This window comes from Rhinolophus sinicus, chromosome 3 (assembly GCF_057876585.1).
Source record: "Rhinolophus sinicus isolate RSI-liver-muscle chromosome 3, RSI-T2T, whole genome shotgun sequence".
In the NCBI taxonomy this organism is placed as follows: Eukaryota; Metazoa; Chordata; class Mammalia; order Chiroptera; family Rhinolophidae; genus Rhinolophus; species Rhinolophus sinicus.
The window spans coordinates 110,475,244-110,501,743 of NC_142503.1; the positions used below are offsets into that span (position 1 = coordinate 110,475,244).

Sequence of the window (26,500 nt, forward strand, 5' to 3'; positions counted from 1 at the left end):
ATTATAAGGAAAGGACCTTTTAATAGCTAATGCTCTCAGAAACCACCTACACTCCTACCTTTATTGAACCTGTACAAAATACCTTGATCTCCAGTTTTTGGAGCCTTTTACCTTCTACAAATTCATTCTGGTTTTACCTAGACTCCAATCTTGCTCCTAAATGGTGGTCATTAAAAAGCTTATTCCAGGGCCGGCCCGGTGGCTCAGGCGGTTGGAGCTCTGTGCTCCTAACACTGAAGGCTGCCGGTTGGATTCCCACATGGGCAAGTGGGCTCTCAACCACAAGGTTGCCAGTTCAATTCCTTGAGTCCCGCAAGGGATGGTGGGCTCCGCCCCCTGCATCTAACAACGGCAACTGGACCTGGAGCTGAGCTGTGCCCTCCACAACTAAGATTGAAAGGGCAACAACTTGACTTGGAAAAAGTCCTGGAAGTACACACTGTTCCCCAATAAAGTCCTGTTCCCCTTCCCCAACACAATCTTTTAAAAAAAAAACCCATTATGAATTTGACGCCAAAGGCAATGGAAGTAAAAGCTAAAATAAACGAAAGGGACTATATGAAACTTAAAAGCTTCTGCACTGTAAAAGAAACCATCGACGAAATAAAGAGGCCACCCACTGAACGGGAGGAGATTTTTGCAAACAGTGCCTCCGATAAGGGGTTAATATCCAGAATATACAAGGAACTCATGCAACTCAACAACAAAAAAACAAACAACCCAATTGAAAAATGGGCAGAGGACCTGAAGAGACATTTCTCCAAAGAGGACATACAAATGGCAAATAGACATATGAAAAAATGCTCAACATCACTAATCATCAGAGAAATGCAAATCAAAACCACAATGAGATATCACCTCACCCCAGTCAGAATGACTATCATCAACAAGACAAATAGTAACAAGTGTTAGAGAGGCTGTGGAGAAAAAGGAAACCTTATACACTGTTGGTGGGAGTGCAGACTGGTTATGGAAGGCAGTGTGGAGGTTCCTCAAAAAATTACGAATAGAATTGCCACATGACCCAGCAATCCCTCTCCTGGGTATCTACCCAAAAAATCTGAAAACATTTAGAGATAAAGACACGTGTGCTCCAATGTTCACTGCAGCTTTGTTTACGGTGGCCAAGACATGGAAATAACCAAAATGTCCTTCGATAGACATTTTGGTTGGACTCAAAGAAATTGTGGTATATATACACAATGGAATACTATTCGGCGGTAAGAAAAGATGATATAAGAACATTTGTGACAACATGGATGGATCTTGAGAGTATGATGCTGAGCGAAATAAGTCAGACAGAAAAAGCAGAGAACCATGTGATTTCACTGATATGTGGTATATAAACCAAAAACAACAAAAGAACAAGACAAACAAATGAGAAACAGAAACTCATAGACACAGACAATAGTTTAGTGGTTACCAGAGGGTAAGGGGGGTGGGAGGTGGGAGATGAGGATAAGGGGGATCAAATATATGGTGATGGAAGGAGAACTGACTCTGGGTGGTGAACACACAATGGGATTTATAGATGATGTAATACAGAATTGTACACCTGAAATGTATGTAATTTTACTAACAATTGTCACCCCAATAAATTTAAAAAATAAATTAAAAAAAAACACACCCAAAAAACAGAACTTAAAAAAAAAAAAAAAAAGTGTATTCCAATTACCCAAAGTCACTTTTTGGAACATCTTTGTGTGTTTTTTTTTCAAATCACTTTCTATGTACACTTTAAGAAACATAGTTGTGATACTGTGTGTAAAGTTTTATACGCCACTTTTGCAGTTAACATTACAATAAAAGTATTTCCCATGTTGTTAAAATCTCTCATAAGTGCTGAAATTTAATTACAGAAGCAGTAACTGCTTATTGTAAAAATAAAACAAAAAACAATATAGAAGTAAATAATATATAAGATGAAATTCTTCTTTGGTACCCCATTTCACTAGAATCCTATTGAAACTCTGGTAACTTGTCTTTTTCTATATATAAATATTCTTCAATAAGCTACTTTCAAAGATAAAATAGATGTCATAATACTCTGGGCACATAGTACGTATTCAGCATATTGTATACATCCTTCCATGTTAATCCATACATATCTGCTTGTTCTTTTTAATGGTTGGACTCAGTTCCCTACTGATGGACATTTCGTTTGTCATAACTTTTCACTATTTTAATCTTGTAGTGAATACGGTTATGCACAGATTCTTGTGTTCACATGGAATTGTTAGGTCTACGGATATAAACTATTTTTAAGGCTGCATAATATTCTATTGACTAGATATGCCATTCTCCTATTATGGAACATTTATTTGGGTTGCTTCCAATTTTTTTATAAAAATATTGATAAAGAAGAACTTTCAGTGAGCGAAATGGTACCTACCTGGTTTAAGACAGTAGTGCTGATAGGAGATGGGCAGACCTTAGAAAGACTGTCACATACATTCTACAGCTAAATACATATATGTTTTTAAGCTAAAAGTTTATTGGGGTGACAATGGTTAGTAAAGTTACATAGATTTCAGGTGTACAATTCTGTAATACATTATCTGTATCTCACATTGTGTGTTCACCACCCAGAGTCAGTTCTCTTTCCATCACCATATATTTGATCCTGTTAAAATATTTTTTTAAAACAACTGAAATGTTTTCTTTGATATCCTTAGGCTTCCTGCACAAGGGCAAAGCACCCCGACTGAATGCTTTGTAGCTGTCAGCTAACCAGTTTATCCATAAAATGTGCAAACAAGACTTACTATGTCCAATCTGCAATGTATTTTTCCTTTTTTCTCAGTTCTGGTTTTTCCTTGATTTAGCCTATTAGCTGATTCTCTTACAAATTAACAAAATAACAAATCAAATGTTTCTGACTCCTTGTTTGATGTTATTTCTGGAGGTTTCACAAATATACTGACCGTCCTTCTGGGTCCTAACATGAGAATCAAATGCATGACTTGAAAGTGCACCTTTTCTGAGACTGGGACCCTTGCCTTGAGTCTTCAGTTAATCTTCCTCATATAACTGAATGAACAATACGGCCCTTACGGGGAATCTGATTCTGGGCAAAGCCTGTATCTGGTTCCCATTTTGACTGAGCACATGGTTTGCACACAGATGGCAGCAGTGGTGGAAATGAGTTTTGATTTTATGATATTTGGTGATTTCTGCTAGATGACAGCATCCCTGGGTCAGGGAATCTGGAATCTTGTGTCCTTATTGGTATGTTCTGTTTACGTTTGTTTTTACCCGTACTGATATGAACTCCTTTATTGTAATAACCAGAGCCCATTTCTTCCATCCAAAACTTAAATGTATTTTTATGTTTACTTATAACGGGCCCAATATCTGTCAATATCTATAAAATGAAATTTCTACACCGAAGATGAAAGGAAACAAAACCCCTAACATTCAACTGTCAGCTTTCTTCAATTTCTCTAAATGATTGAGTAACTGCAAATTAACATGACTGTAGAATTCTAAAGCTAAAGATGGTAAAGAAACTTATTTAATTATAAATTAGACAAACTCAGAAAATTGATGGTTGTCAAAACTAAACAAAACAATATTTAATAGTTTTTAGTATTAGTACGATATAAATGTACAAACTTCACCTTACCTTCTCAGGAAAAGCCTAATTAACGTCAATGTCTTCCTATACTGGCTTCACAAATTAAATACATTTAACATCACTCCTTTTCAAAATATAAAATTGTAAAATCATGTGTTCAATTAAATTTTATAATAGATAATATCTTTATCAAAAGGATAAAGTCTTACAATGCCACAACTCTTATAATGCTTAACATACTAGTTTACATTGTAATTTTCAGACTCTTAGTTAACTTTAAGATTTTAGACTAATATAAAATGAAATTAATGAAAAATCTGTAGATCTCAATTTCTAATTAAGATAAAAACGCGAATCACTGGTCACCAAATATGTTTTTAATTTACCCTTGTCTATTACACATTATAGAACAGTCATCAAATAAACAGATTGAAGGATATATAAATGCCTTTGGAAGATCTTAAATACATGTTTATTGTGTCACTTAAATCATTATAAAAAAGATAAGAAACGTGTACTCATGAAGAGAATGAAAAGATAGCTCTTGTTTGGTGACTTTGTTTTTTCTGTGTCTGTGAGAAAACAGCGTTGGTTTCTCTGGGTAAGGTTGTATTTAATAGATATAGCTAACACTGTCTTAGGTAAAACAAAAGTTACAGGGAAATAAAAATATGTATACAAGGTAATGAGTAGGCTTTGTGCATTTATCAAGGGAATTGTTATAGCCTTTTTTTAAGATGGCAAAATCAATATAATATATATTGTTTTACTTAATATGCTTTTAAGGTTCATTAAAAATGTAAAAATTATTTTTAAGTTTTTAAATAGATCATCTACACTGAGAAGAGATATGCTTTTAGGTTGCTCATGATTCTGACAAGCATTAAAAATAAAAGTTTTTCACATTCTTCAGGTAATCTAATAAAATTTTAAAAAGAAAATCAATGATTACTTATTGGAAACAATCCAACATCTACACTGATATTAGATATGCTTTCAGAGTTGTTCATGACTTTGACGTGCTTTAAAACTAAGGGTTTTTCTTATTCAGAAACTCCAATCATATTTTAAAAGAAAATTAGGGGCAGCCGGATGGCTCAGTTGGTTAGAGCATGAGCTCTGAACAACAGGGTTGCTGGTTCAATTCCCACGTGGGACAGTGAGCTGCGCCCTCCACAACTAGATTGAAGACAACAAGCTGCCCCTGAGCTGCCAGAGGGGTGGCAGGATGGCTCAGTTGGTTAGAGAGTGAGCTCTCAACAACAAGGTTGCCAGTTCAATTCCCACATGGGATGGTGGGCTGCAGCGACTGGACTTGGAGCTGAGCTGCGCCTTCCACAACTAGATTGAAGGACAACGACTTGGAGCTGATGGGCCCTGGAGAAACGCACTGTTCCCCATTATTCCCCAATTAAAAAAAGAAAAAGAAAAAGAAAATTAAATACTACATACTGGAAACAATCCAACACCCAAGGAAAATCTCACTTTTTAGGATTAAGTTCACATCAAATATATTTGTGCAACTTAATAATGAACTCAGGTTTTCTATTACCTTTAAATTTGTCATACTGAGTATTCCTTTTTTTTTTTTTATTAGTTTCAGGTGTACAAAACAATGTAATAGTTAGACATTTACATCCCTCACAGTGATATCCCTCCTCCCCCAATCTACTACCCCTCTGACAGCTGTTATAATGTCATGGCGAGTATGCTAAATCTTTCCCACATTCTTCAAATCCTGGATCCTCTATTTTCATTCTCAGCTTGCCTCTTAGTTGACCAGAATACGGAAGTCTAATATTAGAGCTTTGCTCTCAAAATGTGGTTTACGAATCAGCAGCATCAACAACATTTAGTTTACTTGACATGTAGTCTCAGAACCCAGTCTAGACAAACTGAATCAGGTCTGTATTTTAACAAGATCCTGAGGCAATTCATACACACACTGAAGTTTGATAAGCACTGTTCTAGAGCTCGTATCTTTCCTTTTGACTTACACATGTGTGCGTATACACACACCCTTCTTGCTATCTCAAAAATTTTCTGTATCTTAAATCACCTTCTTGCTGTTTTTTTCTTCAGTCCCAGAAGAAAAGACTTCCTCCCCTGTTCCAAAGCTAACCTTTCTCTATACATGTGTTCTTCACTCATTCAGTCTTTATTTAGAGACATTCCTCACCTTTTTCTCTCAAATATGATTCTCCAGTACGATTACAGAGAGCAAACTGTGTATATCTTCATGTCTAAATCTACCAGCACAAGACATAGTAGGCACGCTGAACTCACAAGTGCCTCCTTTCTCTGCCTCTTTCAAATCAGGTGTTTCTTATTATTTTTTTAATTAAATTTTATTGGGGTGACAATTGTTAGTAAAGATACATAGATTTCGGGTGTATAATTCTGTAATGCATCACCTATATATCACATTGTGTGTTCACCACCCACAGTCAGTTCTCTTACCATCACCATATATTGGATGTTTCTTATTTTAAAATAAAACAGAGTGAAAACTCATCCTGCTGCATCCTGCAGTATCTTGCTTGGTCTTTTCTTTCACTGCCAAACCCTTAGATGTTTTTTCACTTAACAGATATTTGTTGGTACTGCTTGTAAACACAGCACCATGGTTAGTACTGTTACAAAAACAAACAAATAAACAGGGCCTACTATCACAGTGCTTACCATCATTGAGGAGAAAAACAGACATGGCTCACATGTGCTAAATACCAAAAGAGGAAAAAAGACTTGGTAGTGCTTTAAAGAGTAGTCTATAAGCTGGCGCTTGGCTTCGTAAATAGAGAATGATCCAAAAGATGTTGAATAAATGCTTATTGCCTGTGTTTCCTTATCAACTCACCTTGTAAACTTTTAAAGTTGGTCTCTGTCTACAACATTCTTCTAAAGCCACTCCTTTCCATGTCCCAATGACCTTCCAATAACCAAATGCTCTTCCTTGAAAAAGCTACAGACGTAATAACTACACACACATGAAACAAGCATGCTCCTCACTTTTCAGTCTAGGTTACTGACTATTACTATAGGGAAGAGGCAGGATGACTGCTTTTGCTGAAGGAACTAAGAGGTCAGATTCCAAGCCTGCTGCCTACATGCTCCACGACACAGAGCTCACGCACACGCTAATCAGTGACACAGAGCAAACTATGGAACAACTAGAGATTCCATCATGACCATCCCTGTAGTTAAGCCCCCGGAAAGAAAACACAGGTTGTGCTTTGCAAGAGTTAAAGACAAACTTGCCCCCGTTCTTGCATCTTACTGAAGTTAAAGTTGACTGTTCTTCTAGCCTCCTTTTCCCCCATAGTAATGAATTTTCCATGGCAGCAAAAAACACACATAAACCCCACCCCAGGATAGAGGGCATCTCTCTTCCACTAGCGATTAGAGACCACCACTCTGTCTGAGAGATCGCCCTTCTTTTCTTACTTACTCTCTGCTCATTAAACTTACTTTTCCTTTAAACTATATCGGCTCACATTTGAATTATTTCCTATGTGAAGCCAAGAACGCTTTTTTCCTGTAACACTACGACTCTTACTACATTGTAGAGAAATCTGTTAGGAAAAATATAGCTAATATGGTAGCCAGCTAAGTTATGCCTGATTATTTTACTAGCACATTAAAACACTCATAAAAACATAGAAAGAGATGCAAAGTTAGAACATCACAGGAATCTAGTCATCAGTCTTAGTCAGGGCACAAAAAGAATTGACTAAATGTAGAAACAAAAACAGAATTAAAAAGACTAAATATTCAAAAGTAAGAGAACAGTTCAACAGACCATATTATATGATCTAATATTAAAGTCATTAAAGATCCTACTACAGATTATTTGATGTTGAAGAAAAAAATGTTCATGGTAAAGTAAATGTAAAGGGGAGACTTTCATATATGGAAAAAAGAATCTACATCTATATACATAAATTGAAATCACATTTGAAGTACAAGCAACAAAATATTCACTGTAGACCTCTCGTAGTAGTGGAATTTGCCAAAACATTTAAATTTCTTCTTTGTGCTTTTTTCATACTTTCCAAAGTTTCTATAATGAGCACATATAACATTATTACAATCAGAAGAATTATTAAGAGGAAACGAAGAAAGATAAAACTAACAGTACCACAAGAATTATTTTATACATGGCAGACTGAATATACAAGAACAAGTCACGCTTTTCAGTTTGCATTCTCCTCAATCTCTCCTGCACCTAACAGTGCTGATATCACTTCCGGAAACTCCTTACTTTATGTCTAAAACCTTGTTCTCTTCCAATGCTTCAGCATCCTTTCTCTTTGCCTTGTTTGGTTCTGTCTCCTACTGCTACTCCCTAAATGTGGATGCAGGCCAAGGCTGAGTCTTCTGTATGCCCTTCAATGGAGAGCCCAGCCACTCTCAGTTTCAGCACTTAAGGCTCAGGATGTGACTTCCAGGATCTACAGCTCTAGTTCTTTCCTTATTTCTTGAATAGTTTTCAAACTCAACTGGAATATTCTATCTTCCTCCATCTAAAATTCATTTATCTCCAAATTAACTTCCTCTTTTTGGATCTTCCTATGTATATTCATGGATCTATTATGCATTTTGTTACCTCATTCAGATTTCAGAGCTATCCCTCTTTCCCTCTCTCTCCTCAACACTTAGTCACTAAATCCTTTAAAAAATCTCTTACATCCATCGCTTTCTTTCCAATCTAATCCTGATAACCTGCCAATCCTCATAAAAATCTGCACCTCACACCTAAAGCAGTCCAATAAGTGTGACTCTAATTGATCTTCTAAGTCTCCAGCCTCTGGCTTCTGTAAGAAACACACACACACACACACACACACACACACACACACACACACCCCTACACATTGCAGTTGTTGTAATTAATTTTCCTAAAACATTGCTTAAAAAAAATAAAACAAGAAAAAAATAATAAAAAAATAAACAATGCCATAGTTTCAAATCACTGTCTAAATAACAGGCTAAACTCTTTAGTCTGGCATTCCAGGGTCTCCAATCTAGCCTCCACCTCCCTCTTATAACCTTATTTCCTACCACTACATTACAAAAATCACCCTTCCAAGCAAACTATTTATCTTTAAAATATAAGTATGTGAGTTAAACAGTCATGAGTTTTTCTGGAAGCCTTGCTGTTTAATGTCACTGGCCAATGCTGCACGTGGACAAGACAGAAATAACAGATTCACAGTAGACTGCGAATGTTAAGGCAAAGCCTGGGCAAGAGTCAGTACAAATCAGACCAGGGTCCATGACATTCTGGAAAAGGCAAACTATGGAGACAGGAAAAAGATCAGTGGTTGCTAGGAGTTAGGGAGGGAGAGTGGTAAGGATGCACAGACAGAGCACAGAGGATTTTTAGGGCAGTGAAACTTGTCTGTAGGATACAATGGTGGATACTGAACATGGATACATTTGTCCAAACCCATAGAATGTGCAACACCAAGAATGAACCCTAACATAAAACTGTGGATTTTGCGTGATAATGATGTGTCATTGTTGGTTCAGCAATTGTAACAATGCACCACTGTGGTGCTGGTTGTAGTGTGGGAGGCTGTGCATGTGTGGGAGGCTGTGCACGTGTGGGAAATCTCTGTACTTTCTGTTCCATTTTGCTGTGAACCTAAAACTGCTCTAAAAAATGTTTATTAATTAAATATATATATATATATATATATATTTAAATACTGCACACATAAAAATATTTAAATATTTAATTCCAGTCCTCCATTAAGATAGTTTCCAATGTTAGTTCTTCTACAGACCATTTCTGAACAAAAAACTACAACTTAATTTCTGAGATCAGTTTTAATTTCACCAAAGCAGTTTTCAAAAGCAACATAGGTCTGCACTGAAATTTCAGAAATGCACTTATTTTCAGAATTTTGGAGCTTTGGCCAGCACTCAATTCTTCTAAATACGCTAACATTTCAGAGTTGACGCATAACAGGCAGTGTTATGATCAATGCTTACAGAAAATCATCCACTGCCAGGTAATGTTTACAATACATGAGAATAACCATCTAACTAGATTATGTAAATCTGAAAATTATTTCAAAAACATTGACAAACTATAAGAGGGAACACTTAGTTCACCACCATCCCTTTGTGGTCTACCACAAAAAATACAAACTCCTTATTTGCAAAAATGATCTCCATACTCTGCCCCTGTGTACATTTCCAGTATCATCTTCTGCCACTTGTTCAGCTGTGCAGAAACTCACCATTTCTTATTAATTTGCTAAGTCCTTTCATAACTCAGTGTCTCTGAACATATATTCCTTTGTTCTGAAATTCACCGGGACTCCTCCACAGTTAACAAACTTCTATTCATCTTTAATCACCCAGAAAACAATTAATTTAAGAAAAGTTTCAACATAAAACTCTGTGGGATAATTCTAAGCAGAAAAAGAACAGCAAAGAAATCTTGAACTTTATTTAATAGGTAGTTATTAGTGTAGTAATTATTTTTTGTGTATTGTAGATACAGCATATGAATAAATATGACTGATGTTGAGAACCAGGGTTTTACTTTGGAAGAAGAGAGACACAAATGTGGACTAAAAAAAGATGAGGAAGAACTATGTAGTGCTGACTTCGAAATATCAGTATGAATTCATTAAAAAAAAAAATGACAACACTCCCTGGTTCTGCCAGTGAAAGGACCAGTCCTCAATGGTAAGCAGTAGCAATAAACACATCTGTACCCAGATTTTGGGTTTTAAATTCCACACATGATTAAAAAACCAGTTCCATGGCTCTTGAAAAAATGGTTCATTCTGGGTCTGGAGCAAAAAAAGTACAAGGGAAACCTGGACATGTCATGTTTAAATTAAGGAAGTGTTCGAAGACTAAAAGAGTCATGTCAGGAACCAGCCACTGGTCAAATTTGAAGCTATTTTAGCATCAAAAGGAACACTGATTTAATTATTTACACACAGAGTAAAAAATGAATGCCGGGTAACAAATAAGGAGAAATGCTAGAACTGAAGAAAAAAAGTTACCCTTTTTTGTAGCCCCTAATGTAATAAATGCAGGTACAGGTCATTAATGGGTGCTAAGAACAGTGAGTGAAAGGTTGCTGGGGTATCCATAGGGTCTCAAAGTATCATCCTACAGATCATGTGCTAATCATAAAGAGGAAAATAAACCTCTACTATGGAGTGATCTGATTATCACCACCTTAGCCAAGTGATAACATTTAGCATTACCAAATGTGGGACAATCTGGAGTTATATGCCTCGTGATGTGATGTAATGTGAAGTTCACAATATCTCTTCCATGTAATATTTCTGCTAAACTGTTATGTTGAATGTAATCCTAAGGAAACAGACAAATTAAGAAGGTGGAAAATTCTACAAAACAACTACCCCACTGTTCAAAAAACTCAATGTCATGAAAAAACAAAAAACAAACTGGTGGCATCTTGCTCTAGATTTTACTAACCACATGAACCGTGACTGAATCCTGGATGATAACAGCAAAACAAATACCATAAAAATTGGAGAAATTTAAATACAGGCTATATATTAGATATTACCGAATTAATATTTATATTCTGAGGTGTGATAATGGCAAAATAATTATAAAGAACGTCATCCTTAGGAGATATATGCAGAAATTTTTAGGAACAAAATGTTAAGATATTGGCACTTACTTTCAAATGGTTTGGCAAATATAGAATACACATGGCAAGATAACAATAACTAGTAAATAAAGATGGAGTACATGGATATTATTGTACTTTTAAGTTACCTGTAGATTTGGAATTTTTAACATAAAACTTGGGGTGTCGCAAATTTCAGTTCAGATGTCACATATTCTCGTAAGGCTTTTGACTTTTCCAATGGAATTATTTTTTTCTATTTTCAGTATTCCCACAAGAATCTTTGTATTTCTATTTTAGCACTTAACAAATTCTTAACTGCCTATTTACAGCTCTGATCTTTTCCCTGAACTTTGTGGAACTAGTCTCATCTTCATTCCCAGAATTTAGCTCTTTGTCTAGCACCTACTAAATATGCAGCGTTTGTTGTATGAATAACTGATATGCCAAAGTGACAGGCCAAAACTGAAATCCAGGTATGAACTATATCACACTGTGCCTAGAATTTACTCAGATCCACCAAGCAGAAAGCCTATTAAACGTTTATGTCATCTGTACCATTATAACACATACATCAGCATTCAAATACATCAGCAAATGTATTAAACACAAAGCATAACAACCATAAAGCAGCCTCACTCTTAACTCATTACAGGCATATTTTCATTTTAAATTCTTTCAGTTTCAACTCAAGAAAATTGGAGAAGATGCATACCTGTTCTATATCCTTGGAATTGGAGGTCTGGTTTTCTCCTACGACTCCAGGCTGCTCATTTTCCCAAGGCAACTTATTTTTTCCTTTTCCTGCACTTAATACCCTTCGGGTACAGATAGTTGGACTGTAAGATCCATAAATTTGCATGCTATCCCTCGTGTGATCACCACAGTGACAGTGTGCACTCTGAGTTCTGTTACCAGCCAAAAGCCAGTCTGTATCTGCTCCATGTGCCAAATGGCTTGACCTACCCTGGGCTGACGATGGCACGAGTACTGCATACTCCACAAATCCCTGTTCCGTTAACCTTGGGAGGGTTTTCCTAGCCAATCTGGCCTGCACAGCATTCATCACTCCATCTCCATTATCTTGCAGTTCAACAGTATCCACAGCTTTGAAAAGGATGCTGGTTTTACTTGAGCCCATCGACGATGCCAGCACAGCAAAGGCTTCAAGAGCTGCTTGGCGTACCCTCCGTTTGCTATCTACAAGAGCCGGGGCAAGATCAAAAGACAGTTTGGGTAAGTCAAAATCCTCACTGGGATAGGTCAGGAGGGAGCAGATGCAAATGTTCACCACCTCCTCTCTCACTCTGGAATGCTTATGTTTGAGATGTTCCAGGAGTAAACAAAGCACCTGTTGAGGACCTACTTCCTTCATTAGCTTGAGGAAAATTTTCATGTATTCTTGTTTGATCACCAACTTGTTGTCTGCCAGCACTTTGACAGAAGCTGCTATAACTGGTCCCAAGAAGTGCTGTACCTGCTCTCCAAGTTGAATAACCAGTAAATGCAGAACCTGAAGTGTGCCATGGACCACTCTGAAGTTGGAATCATCTAACAAATTATACAGCAAACTAATGAAACTGATAAGACTAGAATGAGGGGTAGAACTAGGGTTAAACCGTCCCATCACCTGTTTTAGTTCCTCAACGGCCTGAGTCCGGTTCTTATAGTCTTCCTGATCTAACAATCTTGAATGCAGCTCCTGAGGAATGATTCCAAATTTAAGATTGCTGTTGGAAAGAGACACTGCACAGGGAAGGGGATCTTCAGGAAATCCAGAGGCTTCAAGTTCCAAATAATAAGGAACCTGACTGCCAAACTGGGCTTCCAGGCGGCGATTGTATTGTCTCCTCAGGGCAGAGGGCAGGCGAGAGATATAGGATTGAAACCTCTCTTTGCCAAGTCGCTCCCCAATTTGTTGAAGTGCAGAGAAAGCTGTCTCAGATTCTTCGTCTATTTCCTGATCACCAAGCTTTCGTGCTAGGGATATTATAACCTCGGTAAGATCTAGGTCTAGCAACAAATCCTCAGGAGTAAGCAAGATGGGGAACAGTAGGGCTGTGGAAGCTCTAAGCCGAGCATCGGTACTTTCCAATCCTTGTTGTATAAGCGATCTCAGCACCTGTCCAGAACTGCGTTTCAGACATATGTGTAGGATCTGCAGCGCATCTTTCCGCAGGGCTGGATTCTCTTCTCGTAAGGAGACAACTAGTTGAGGCAGAAGTGCTAAGCTAAAGGCCTCTTCGAGCTGGCCTGCTTCCCCCTGACCCCGGAGAACGTCCGAGAGGAGTTGCAAGCAGAGTCGCTTTTCATCACTACCTCCTTCCACAAGCACTCGACCCAGGGCGCGATACAATGCTTCCTTCCGTCTGGGAAAGCCAAGTCGTCCGCCCCGCCGCGGCAAAGCAGCCTGCAACGCCTGGAAGGCCTCAGAAGGATCCGGCGCGGTCCGGAGGAGTTGAAGGAGCTGAGTCTCCTCCTCATCTCCCCCTGACAAACCACCTCCAGACTCAGACCAACTACTTGAGATTGCCTCCGCCGGCATCAGGAAGGTCGAGGCCAGACGTGAAGGTGTTGGGGGGCAGGAACCGTGGTCTCCTGCAGCTCCACGGCAGCAGTAGTTTTTCTCGCCTCTCATGGTGCCCCCACCTCGACTATCATCAGTCTCTGAGGCGGAAGGACCTCTGCGGCTCCCAAGACGATAGGAACATTGGGCTGGAAGGGGCGGCAGCAGGAGCAGCGCGGAGGACGCAGCCGCCATACAGGATCGTTAGGTGGCGGAGGCTGGAGGAAACCATCGTCTCTGAAGGGCTTGATGGAGCCCAACCCTCTTTGTTCCTCTCCAAGCCCCAAGCTGCATAGGAGGACAAGAAACAGCTTAAGACAGCTACCAGGGCCCCCAACTCTGGGAGCCTTGGGCAAAATGGCCCCCGCGTAAGCCCCAGACCCCACAGCTACCACCGGGCGTAACCAGGAGCTCCACGTGACCAAACCGATCGCTTCCATGGTGATGTACCCAGCACGGACCTCTTGACCCGGAAATCAACCTGCCGTGGTGAATGCTGGGTCATGTAGTCCGTGTCAAGTACTAAGACTAGGCTGAAGTCTCCTGGAAAAGGAAGTGAGAACGTTGCGAACGTATCTAAAGCGGAGCAGGCGAGGAGGATTTGTGTGTGGGAGGAAAGGCAAAGAGCGGAAGTGACGCCCTCTTTGCTTACGGCGGAAGTTCCCTGCCCCACCCGTAAGAATTGAGGTTTGACTAGAAGCAAGTGAGGATCCTGCCCCGGCTCTAGTTGTCCAGTGCTCCACCTCCGGTTGCTGCCGGCGCGATTCTTGGAATTCAGGTATTTTTCCTTTTGCTATGCACCTGCGGCGCAGGCATTGGTAGAGTTTTGCCGGAGTGCCGCTGCTACTGGAGTAAGAGATAAAGAAATGAACGGGAGCAAGCCGGGAGAGAGGAGACATCTTCTTGTGCAGGACCCGTTAGCGTTGTAAACGCTTAGCTCTCTACAACCCTGAGGAAGTGCGACCCGTTCCCTCTGCCATCCGCTTACTGGGGCAGAAGATCCGGGTCAAGGCCAAGCTCACAGCTTGCGTACTTGTTTTCAAATCCTGGCCTTTTGGGCCCCTACTCTCCCCGCCTTCTCCCCCAACCCTTTTCCCTACTTTGTTTATCCTCCGGCCGCGGAGGGTTAAAGGTTTTCTGTCATTTTTCCTTATCTTCATCACTTAAGTTCTCTTTGAAAACGTATTTTATCTGGAGATAAATCTATTTTTTCCCATAGCTAACCGCCGTTCCCTTATACATTCTCAAAGTCTCCTAATGCAGTTCCTCTGTGGGACTCACCTCTTCCCCCCTCCCGCTCCCTCCACCGCCCCAACCTCCCTGCAGTATCCTCAGGCGACTCTGCCGCCTTTCAGTCTCCTGGAAACGAAGGTTGCAAAGAAAATTTCATTTGCGGTAGAAGTTCTTGGCATCACAGTCCTAAGAGAATTCTGCCCTGTAGATTTAAAGCTAGTAATAGACATTTCTTGGTTTTAGGTGAACTGTGAATTTGGTGAGCATTTTCTCCTCCTTGTAAATGAAAAATAAGCGGACACAATTGAAGAGATGGAGTGTCTGATGTAAGGCCGAAGTTTTTGGAGTGCTTTTGAATGACCCAGTGAAAAAAGTCTGAGTTACCATTTGAATTCTCCATGCACTTCAAATGCAAAGGTTCCTATCCTGCTCTGTGCCACATGGGATGTCTCTTAAATACATTTTTAAGTCTTAAAGTAATTGAGTCTCATATGCCAAACTACTTTATAAATAATGTTGAATAATGTAAGTTTAAAAATAACTTCTGGATGCTCTCTTAAAGCACAAATTGAATATCATAGGTTTCTTCTTTTGGGGTGGAAGGATAGAGGAGATGTAAATGAGGTTTGTGTAAACTTGCATCTTGTTTTGTTTTTAAGTTCTAGGTTGTTCTTTCACAATTACTCATTTTGGTGGTTAAATGAATCTGCCTAAATTTGGTTTGGCTGTGTTTCAGTAGACCAAAAAAAACGAATCACTTCTTTTGTTTTACATTTTTTATTTTAGGGACAGGGTAAGGACAGGGAGTGAAAGACAAGAGATGATTGTAATAGTTGTCAATGAAAAGGAATGTCTACTTCTCATATTTCCAATGTAAGAAGCTCAGATTTATACTTTTACTGGTGTATGCTCAGACTTCAGGAACCCAATTCAAACTGAACTAAAGAAGAGAATGATGTACACATTGGAATGTACACATTAGAATGCCGGTTTATGTTGGAATAGAAGATAACCCTTTCCAGTGATCAGAATTTTCAGGTTGAAAACCAGTGTGCTCTCTCCTGTATCCAAGAACTTCGGAGTAGTAAGTAGATGTGGTAATCATAGAATCAAAGAAAAGGAACTTGGAAAGTCTTGAATGATATTCATCATCGAAGTTATGGTAGAAGCTTAAGAATTATCCCTTCTTTCTATAGAGAATAGTTCTCAAGGGGCTTGGATACTTAAACCAACCAGTTATCATGTTCTTTTCCTTGGAACAAAGTAAAATGAGTCTTCATTTTGACCACTTTTCTCAGGGCCTCATATATCAATCACCGTGTTATAGATTGCAATTTATTTTATATCTGTCACATTAAATTTCTTGATGAATACTTGAAGACGCATTAGTCTGGTGGATATTTAGGAAATGGGATCTTAACAGCATCACATATCTTACTAATTAACTTTTAGGATTATTTTGTAGAAGATAAGTCTCATCCATTTATTATATATTCTGTTTGTTTCTATTACAAAGCAAATTATTCTTAATGAATCATAAATTTTATTTCAAAATGTAAATGTCACTAAACATACAAAGGAGATTTTTTAAATATCTGGTTGAATTTTAGGAATCCAGGGAATTCTAGGAATTGTGTATTGACTAGAAAAACCTTTTATATTGAGCCATAGATACACTGGATTAAAAAAATTAAAATCTGGAATAGTAGAATGTATATTAGGTGTATTGATAGTACACCTCTGAAAATTCGAAGGGGGTAATTAAGGATACAATGAAAAGAGCAAATTCAGGTAAAGCAAGTTAAAAATGTCAATAATTTCAAAATTTAGTTAAAAAATGGATTACAGGAATGTTTGTGATATATACCTTAATTTTTGAGCTGCGTATAAGCAAGGTAAACACAGTTGCCCTAAAAACATCCTGTATTTCCATAATCAGTGGTAAGATCTCATTTGGTTGGGTGAACTACTATACTATAGTTTTATTTTGTGACCTTACTCAAATTTTACAGACATTTAGGAATATTGGAACTCAATGTGAATTCTATAAACTCTTAAGAATTTTGTATAGTTTAAGACATCGTGAAGAAATGGTCTACAAATGATAAGTGGTGCTATTAATATTAATAGATAATTATAATAGTATTACCTACCATTTATTGAGTGCTGTATATGCCATACACTGTGCTAGGTACTTAATGGATTTTAATTCATTTAATCCTCACAACAAATTTTTGAGATTACGTCTTCTACATTTGTACTATGGCACATTTTAGTAATGTTTTCATTGGAAAGTATGTAGACAGAGAAAGAGTAAAATTCAGATTAGTCGATTTAGCTACTTGCTCGGAGCTTTAGAAAAGTTTTGGTGGGGAAGAGTGTTGAAACTAGGATAAAATTAGATTTTTCCATTACTAATCATTCATATATTTTATTATGTATTATTTGAGTGCATGTATTTTAATCTTCCTTTTTGGGTTTCTGTTCTGAATCTTTGTATTTTCTTGTTTGAGTCAAAGTTTAAGAAATTATTAGCTTATTGGTTTAAAAGAAAACAGGTTTTCTTTGGTGTATATCAGTGATACATTTTAAATTACTTAGGTTTATGTTCAAAAGCCATTGTACATTTCTGACTACGTCAAACAACTATAATTTTAAACATCCAATTTTTGTTGCATCTTAAGCACTAATTTGCATAAGTTAAGATTTCACATCTATTGCTACCAGTTTTCAGTGGATGGGTCAGTTTTGTAACTTACAGTTTTTACTTGGTGAAGTTAGTGGCTTTGGGGACTTGGTTTCTTCTGTGCTATTCCTGAATTTTTGATATAATGATTCATATTATAACAGGCTCTAATTTTACTTTTGTTGCTCCAGATATAATGAAAGTCAGTCTCAGAGAAAAGGAAAATATGTCAACGTGTGCCATAGGCTCACTGATAAAATTATATGCCATCATTAGTTGAATTCTTCTGTGAGGAGAGTTGAACTGTGGGAAAGAAATTTAAGAAAACAGCTACGATAAAATACTCTCTTAAATTCATAAATCGCACTTTTTACAGAAAAGTATATGTGTGTTTGGATTTTTTAAAAAACAATCCTCATTTCTCTTCACATTTATTTGCTTTCATTGTAGCAGATAATTGCCTCCCAACTGATTTCAGCACCACTGTTTTGTAGCTTAGGTGTCAATTAAGTAGTTACTAAACTCACAGCTTGACCTTTATTAGCTTTGTTTCAGAACCTAATTCTAAATTGTTAATCTGCTGTAGACTCTGAAAAGTTTAATTTTATCTGACATCGTCTTTATGTTGTGGATATTCATGTAATTATGTGATTAGAAATGAAGTACAATAATACTATTACCTTTTTAAAACTTTTCAAATGAATGCCATTTATTCAATATTAACTAATCCAGTTACCTGGGTTTAGATTTGTCCTAAATATTTGTTGTATGGTACCAAGATTAAAAATAAAACAAAACAAGAAAAAAACAAAGTATGGCAGGGATGTGGGGGAAGAAGAATCAATCCCATTATAATATAAATAACAGAACGAAATAATTGTTCCATGGATCCTTCTTTATTTCTTTTTAAAGCCCTGATGTACTTTCATATCTGATCTACATAATGTGTGTTTATATTTTATATATGTATCTATCTATATGTATGTATATATACAGAGGGTGCCAAAAAATGTATACATATTTTAATAAAGGAAAAACCTATTAAAATTGTAATAATATATACCGATAACAAAAGATCAGTACAAGTCATGTGTACATATTTTTTTGGCACCCTGTGTGTGTGTGTGGGTGTGTGTGTGTGTGTGTGTGTGTCTGTGTCTGTGTCTGTGTCTGTGTGTATACATACGTATGTAAATGCATATGTATGGGTTCTGTTTTTTTGGGAGGGCGTTTCTATTCTGCACCTTTTTAGTTTCTTGTTTGAGTTAAAACTTTAATAAGATTAGGAAATTAGGAGCTCATAAGTGAGGCAGTATAACATAGTATTTAAGGACTCTGGAGACTGAGTGCCAAGGTTTAAATATTCCGTTGGGCTTAATTTCTCTGTTCCTTAGATTTTTTTCATCTGTAAAATGGGAATGATACTAACAGTACCTATCTCTTGGTTTTACTCTGAGGGTGAAAGTAGTGAATATGTGTATGTTATGACTAAGTGTTCTAGATGTTCTTTATAGAATAATTTAGTCTTGTCAGGAGTGGCAACAATTATAGTCAGTAAATATTTTAAGCAGGTCAACACTGTTCAGTATTGTAATATTTAAATATGATGTGTAGAGAACATTGTTCAAAAACTAAGAAAACATAGTCCCAGTAATGTCTCTTATAATTGTGTGATCTTAATTGATTCATTTAAACTCTCTGAACATCAGATTCTTCATCTGTAGTCAGTTTTTTTCTTTTTTCCTGCATAAAATTTCAAAAACATGCAAATGTAGTAGAATATGATGAACCCTCATGTACCTGTCACCCAGCTTCAGCGGTTATCAGCTCATGACATCATCTGTATCCCTAGCCACTCCCTAATACTGTATTAGTTTGCAGCAAATCTCTGAGATTGTATTATTTTATTTATAAATATTTCAGTATGTGTTTGTAAAAGATAAGTCTTTGAAAACATAAGTGCAATATCACTGTTTAGCAACAAAATGTAACAGTGATTACTTAAGATAATCACTGTGATAATTACTTAAGATAATCAATTCGGTCAGTGTACAAATTTCCAGTGTCTCCTGGTGTGTGTGTCTGTGTGTGTGTGTACATATGCATGTATGTGCATACACCTGTATGGTTCACATGTTGTGTTTGATTGATACGAAGTCTTAAGTTTATATTAATATGTAGGTTCTTTCTTTCAGTTTATTATTGAAGCATCTAGATTATTCCATAAAATTTCTCAGTCAGAATGATTGTGCTGATTGCATTCTTCTGGTGTAGTTTAACATGTTCTTTTTGCTGTTCTCTGTATTTCTTGTAAATTAATAGTTGGATCTGTACTGTTGAACGCATGTTTGATTTTGGTGTGTGATACGGGAGGGGTGCAAGAATATTCATAGGTGTTATGGTCTCCCATCAGCAGGCCCTGATGTCTGTTTGTCTCTCTTTTTGTGATGTTACCAGTACTTCATAATCAGTGCCTACCTCCCCATTAATTCATTAAGATTGCAATATTCTATCATTTCTTCATTTACTAACTGGAATACTTTTATAACGAGAAACCTCCGCTCATCTATTTGGTAACCCAGTGGTACAGTTCGTATAGGAAGTGCTTTTAGTTACATCATAAATGCTTGATTCTGTCCTTTTAGTACTAGTATCAAATGAATTGGTTCATTAGCACCCTCCAGTGGAGATCAATTAAGTCTTTTTAAAAAAAAAATCATGATTTTATCATTACGAACTCACGGATTTAAGCATATCTGATGTGTTTTATAATCAATTGTATTTCTTATTATTGATGATCAGTTTGTCCCATCTTTGACCAGTGAAAGGCTATTCACTTTGATTTTTTTTAAATGCTACATTTTATGTTATGTATATCACACTTTTTAAAATTTTTTTTAGATTTTATTGGGGAACAGTGTGTCCTTCCAGGACTTTTTTTCCAAGTCAAGTTGTTGTCCTTTCAATCTTAGTTGTGGAGGGTGCCGTTCAGCTTCAAGTTGTTGTCCTTTCAGTCTTAGTTGTGGAGGCCGCAGCTCAGCTCCAGGTCCAGTTGCCGTTGCTAGTTGCACCACCTTGCGGGAGTTGAATCGGCAACCTTTTGGTTGATAGCCCATGCGCCAACCAACTGAGCCATCCGGGAGCTCAGCAACAGCTCAGCTCAAGGTGCCATGTTCAATTTTAGTTGCAGGGGGCGCTGCCCACCGTCCCTTGCAGGAGTCGAATCGAACTGGCAACCTTGTGCTTGAGAGGATGCGCTCCAACCAACTGAGCCATTCGGGAGCTCAGCTCAAGGTGCCATGTTCAATCTTAGTTGCAGGGGAGACTGCCCACCATCCCTTGCTGGACTCGAGGAATTGAACTGGCAACTTTGTGGTTGAGAGCCCACTGGCCCATGTGGGAATCGAACCGGCAGCCTTCAGAGTTAGGTGCATGGAGCTCTAACTGCCTGAGCCACCGGGCCGGCCCCTATTCACTTTGATTTTTAAGTTTTTTATGCCCTTAGTCATTGATAGCTTTCTTGCTACCTAGATGTAAAGATTCCAAATTTATCTTGACATTTTCTGCCCTAGACCTGGAATCAGCCATTTGTCCAAGGAGTTCTGCTCCCTTTGAGGGACACGGTATTTAAAGACCACATCTGGGTGCTAGGAGTGCTCTTTGCCACTGGGTTGATAATAGTTTCTGGCCCTTTTCAGTAAACAGAGCTAGGTAATATAGTTTATTTTTTTCCTTAAAATAATATTACGTACATTTTTCTATTACTTTTGGATGTACAAAGCAACATAATATTACATATATTTTATATGTTTGTATATTATGTATATTTGATATATGTTGTATACGTAAATTATATATTAGCATATATAAATAATGTTTATATATGTATTCTGATACTTTTATTCAAAATCAGACTACCAAGATTATATTTAAAGTCTCAGTCTTACATCTTTAACTCTTTTCTCCCATCTGTGAATCCCAGATCACAATGACCCGAGGGATAATCAAATTAGAACTCTCGTAATTATGCATTTGTGACAGTGCACATGTAGCAGTTTCAGAATACAGATAACACTTTCACTGGTAATGTGGTTACTGGAAATGGTGTAAGTTGTTTTGTTTTGTTTTTTTGTTTGTTTTTGTTTTTGTGTTTGTTTTTTTGTTTTGTTTTTTTTAGGGCCTATCCCACTAGGGATGGTATATTAAATAACTGTTTTAAAGTTATTTGGAATGGTATGGTTAGGCCACTAATTAGATGAACATTGGATTCTTTTACTTCCTTTTATTTTCATATTTCTTGTGGATTGTGTTTTTAAGATTTAATTTTGCTTTATATGAGGTGTGATCAACAAATATGGTCAATGTTTGGGGCCGGCCCAGTGGCTTAGGCGGTTAGAGCCCCATGCTCCTAACTCCGAAGGCTGCCGGTCCGATTTCCACATGGGCCAGTGGGCTCTCAACCACAAGGTTGCCGGTTCAGCTCCTCGAGTCCCACAAGGGATGGTGGGCTCCGCCCCCTGCAACTAAGATTGAACACTACACCTTGAGCTGAGTTGCCTCCCGAATGGCTCGGTTGGTTGGAGCACGGGCTCTCAACCACAAGGTTGCCAGTTCGATTCCTCGACTCCCGCAAGGGATGGTGGGCAGTGCCCCCAGCAACTAAAATTGAACATGGTACCTTGATCTGAGCTGCCGCTGAGCTCCCGGATGGCTCAGTTGGTTGGAATGCATCCTCTCAATCACAAGGTTGCTGGTTCGACTCCCGTAAGGGATGGTGGGCTGTGCCCCCTGCAACTAGAAAATGGCAACTGGACCTGGAGCTGAGCTGTGCCCTCCACAACTAAGATGGAAAGGACAACAACTTGAAGCTGAATGGCACCCTCCACAGCTAAGATTGAAAGGACAACAACTTGACTTGGATAAAAAGTCCTGGAAGTACACACTGTCCCCAGTAAAGTCTTGTTCCCCTTCCCCAATAAAAATCCTTAAAAAAAACATATGGTCAATGTTTAAATTTAAAAAAATGTAATACAATAAAAGACACATTGCTGTTAATCCCCCTCAAAATACTCCCCCTCGCTTTGAACACACTTATCCCATCATTCGTGCTGCTTTCTGGAGCAGTTCTGACAGTCCTTTGGTGATTGTCTTTAGTTACGCTGTCGTGGCTGCCTCGATGTCCTGAATCGATTCAAAACCTTTACCTTTCATGGTCATTCTGACTTTGGGGAAGAGCTGGAAGTCTCTTGGTGCCAGGTCCGGCGAATAAGGTGGATGAGGACACACTGTAATGTTTTTATTTGACAAAAAATTGCCTTATACCAGAAGTGATGTGTCACATGGAGCGTTGTCATGATGGAGGATGATTTACGGCACACTTTAAAACATACCTTCTCTCAACCGTAGCTCACACCCAACTGACTGCACTGAGCAAGTTGAAACTTGTCACACACTGTTACTAAGGTTTGACGCATTACTTCCCATGTTGAAAATCCCTGCCTTCCTGTTGGATGGCTCTTGGCAGCAGCATTCGCCATATTTTGTGATCACAATGGAAAAGCTCTGTGTCACACATCGCTTCTGATATATGGCAGTTTCTGTCAAATAACATAATGGTGTGTCATCATCCACCTTATTCACTGGATCTGGCACTGTGTGACTTCTGACTTTTCCCCAAAGTCAAAATGATTCAGGACATCGAGACAGCGACACAGCACAACTAAAGACACGAAACAGGACTTCCAGAATTGCCTCAGAAAGTGTCAAGAATGATGGGATAAGTGTGTTCAAAGCAAGGGGGAGTATTTTGAGGGGGGTTAATAACAATGTGTCTTTTACTGTAATAAACTTTTCCCCTCCCTCCCAACTCTGGTTCAAGCCGTTGTTTCTCAGTCTAGTTGTGTAGGATGCCGCTCCCTGGCCCATGTTGGTGTTATGAGCCTTGTACTCCGCCCCCCAGCTGAGGCAGTCGGTCGCCGGCCAACCACCAGCAGCTCACACATAGCAGCTCATGGCAGCTCTCACCAGCAGCCGGCCACTGATGCTGGCTACTAGCTGCGTACGGCAACACACGGCAGCCCTGGCAGCACACAGTAGCTCACGCTGTCCTCTGGCTGCTCACGGCAGCCCAGCTCCAGGTCACACCATTGTTCACAATCTTAGCTGTAGAGGGCACAGCTCACTGGGAATGAGAGATCGATTGCCATATGGGAATCGAACCAGCGACCTTGGCATTAGAAGCACAGCGCTCCAAACACCTGTGCCACTGGGCAGTCCCTGTAATAAATTTTTTTATTTAAACATTTACCATATTGTTTGATAACACCTTGTATGTATCCACATAGGCAAAAGCTTGGACTGCGGGACCACTGCTTATCTGTGTTTTGGAACACCTTGTGATTGATTCTGGAACACAAGAGGGTGCACAAGAGGGTGGGATGCATTTAAGGAGCTGCTCAAGGCCATCTCTCACTTGCCTCTCAATCACCCCTGGGAGTCTGTCATGAGACAGTTTCTCTTCACCTCCCTGGTTGTGATGAGGTATGGGGCTTTCATTTTCTCCATCCCACAGAATAGAACTGCAGAATATAAAACTGCTTAGCTGCAGTCTAGTTTGGGTTCTTTACAATTTATATTGCTGTCATCCAGCCCCCTTTGTTTGGTGTTGACCTTTTTTACACGTGCAGGACAAGGATTTAGGGAGCTTAGTCTTTGGCTTACTCTTCTCTTCATTGTAAGTAATAAACTATAAGTTTAAAAGTGGCTCATGGTATCTTTAATTGGTCAAATTTGTCAGGCTTTAGCCTTGCCCTGTTTGTATTTGTTCGCTTGATAGTAAGTAAGCTTCGTTCCTTTTTTGGTAAACATGGAAGAGAGTCATGTGTGTTTAGCTGGCAAAAATCAAGCCTTTTTAAGGATGGTAATGTTAATAATAAGTAGCATCTAACAATTAAATTGAATGCTTATGTGTACTATTTTGTCTATATTTTACAGATTAGAAAACTGAGACTAACATCACCTTCACAAGGTCACATAGCTATTAAGTAGTACAGACAATATTGTAATCCTAGGGGCCTGATTCCAGAGCCAAGTCTCTTAAAATTACTGTCCTGCATATCTGGATATGTGTTTTATACACACACACACACACACACACACACACACACACGTACACACACGTGCATGTGCACATGCATGCATATATTTACAAATCAATATTGTATCATGCTGTCATGTTAATGGTAACTTATTGGTCTTGAACTGGACACACCAAACATTAGTTTAATATAAGGATCTACCACTTTATGTTTCCTATTTATGCTAAAAGTGAATCTGACCAATAACTCGAACTTGATTTGATAATCAACAATTCTGCAATACTTATGTGGCCTAGGGTGTCAGTGGTACATGGTGGATTTCTTACCTACCAGTGGGAGATGGTGCAACATGGAAAGCAGAATACCTTTTAAGCAGACAACTTAAAAAATTGTCTAGTAATAAGGTAACTTATCAAGAACTTACTAAGTGATAGGCACTATTCTAAGCACTCATATGTATAAACTCATTTAATCCTCAAAACAATCCTATATTATATTATTATTGAATAACTTGTACCTCTTGTTTTTTTACATGATAACCCTCAGATTTCCTTTTTTTAAAATCAGAGTGAGCATTCTCAATTCCATTACCCATAAGACATGATTTGAATTTCTTCTCTTCATCAGGCGTTATACTTTGTTTAGCTCCCTGTTAAAGGATGGTCCCCAAAATCTGTACTCTAGATGTGGTGTGACATTTCCAGTCAAAGCAATATTGTCTCCTCTCTAGTTCTGTATGTTATAATGGAGCTCAAACCTACATAAACTTAGTGTACTACAGTAGTACTAAAATTAAAATTTGTAAGCCCTTAATAACACATCCTACAGATGAGGTTTTTTTCCCTCTTATTCTAATACTTGTATAGTTGTTTTGGAATCCATATAGAATCTTAACGTTTATTCCTCTTAAATTTCTTCTTGTTAGATGTCAATTCTTTTGGATCCTTGTTTTGTTATCCAGAGGTTTTGCTGTCCTTTGCGGCTTCAGGTCATCTACAAAACTAACGCCACTTTCTTTTTCCGTCTTTAAAATTTCACGGACAGAAGATTCCTTCTTGCCGTAGAGCTTAGCAACCTCAGCATATGATTTTTTTTTTCTTTCCTTAATAAGTTGAGAACTCTCACCTTTTCACTTAAAGGAAGCACTTTATGGCTTCTCAGTATTTACCTTAGGGTTCATTCTTGGCATTGCATACTCTATGGTTTTGGACAAATGTATAATGACATGTACAGTGACATCTATCTACCATTATAGTATCATATATGGTAATTTCACTGTACTAAAAATCCTGTGTGCCCCAACTATTCATCCCTCCCTTCCTCCAACCCCTAGCAACCATTGATCTTTTTACTGACTCCATAGTTTTGCCTTTTCCAGAATGTCACATAGTTGGAATTATGCAGCATGTAGCCTTTTCAGATTGGCTTCTTTCACTTGGTAATATGCATTTAAGCTTTCTGCATGTTTTCATGGCTTGATACCTCATTTCCTTTTAGCGATGAGTAATATTCCATTGTCTTTGCGTACCACAGTTTATCCATTCACCTATTAATGGACATATAGGTTGCTTCCATGTATATTGGCACTTATGAATAAACCTGCTGTAAACATCCATGTTTAGGTTTTTGTGTGGACATCAATTTTGGAGGGTAAATACCAAGGAGGTCAATTAGTGGATCTTATGGTAAGAGTATGTTTAGTTTTATAAGA

At 38.2% G+C, this 26,500-nt stretch overlaps 2 protein-coding genes across 5 annotated transcripts in view; one reads left to right on the forward strand and one right to left on the reverse strand.

Moving 5' to 3' along the window:
* Positions 1-14,228, reverse strand: part of TOGARAM1 (TOG array regulator of axonemal microtubules 1) — a 68,476-nt gene extending 54,248 nt beyond the window's left edge. For 2 of the 3 annotated variants that reach the window (XM_019751712.3, XM_074328185.2), the window contains exon 1: positions 11,923-14,163. In XM_019751712.3, the coding sequence (XP_019607271.3) occupies positions 11,923-13,968 (2,046 nt within the window). In that variant the 5' untranslated portion in view covers positions 13,969-14,163. Of the gene's footprint in view, positions 1-11,922 lie in introns of all 3 variants that reach the window. The other variant, XM_019751713.3, reaches the window with a different exon arrangement.
* Positions 14,229-14,412: 184 nt separating this feature from the next.
* Positions 14,413-26,500, forward strand: part of KLHL28 (kelch like family member 28) — a 31,051-nt gene continuing 18,963 nt past the window's right edge. For both annotated transcript variants that reach the window (XM_019751715.3, XM_074328186.1), the window contains exon 1: positions 14,413-14,551. The gene's annotated coding sequence lies outside the window, so the exon portion shown is untranslated. The remainder of the gene's footprint in view (positions 14,552-26,500) is intronic.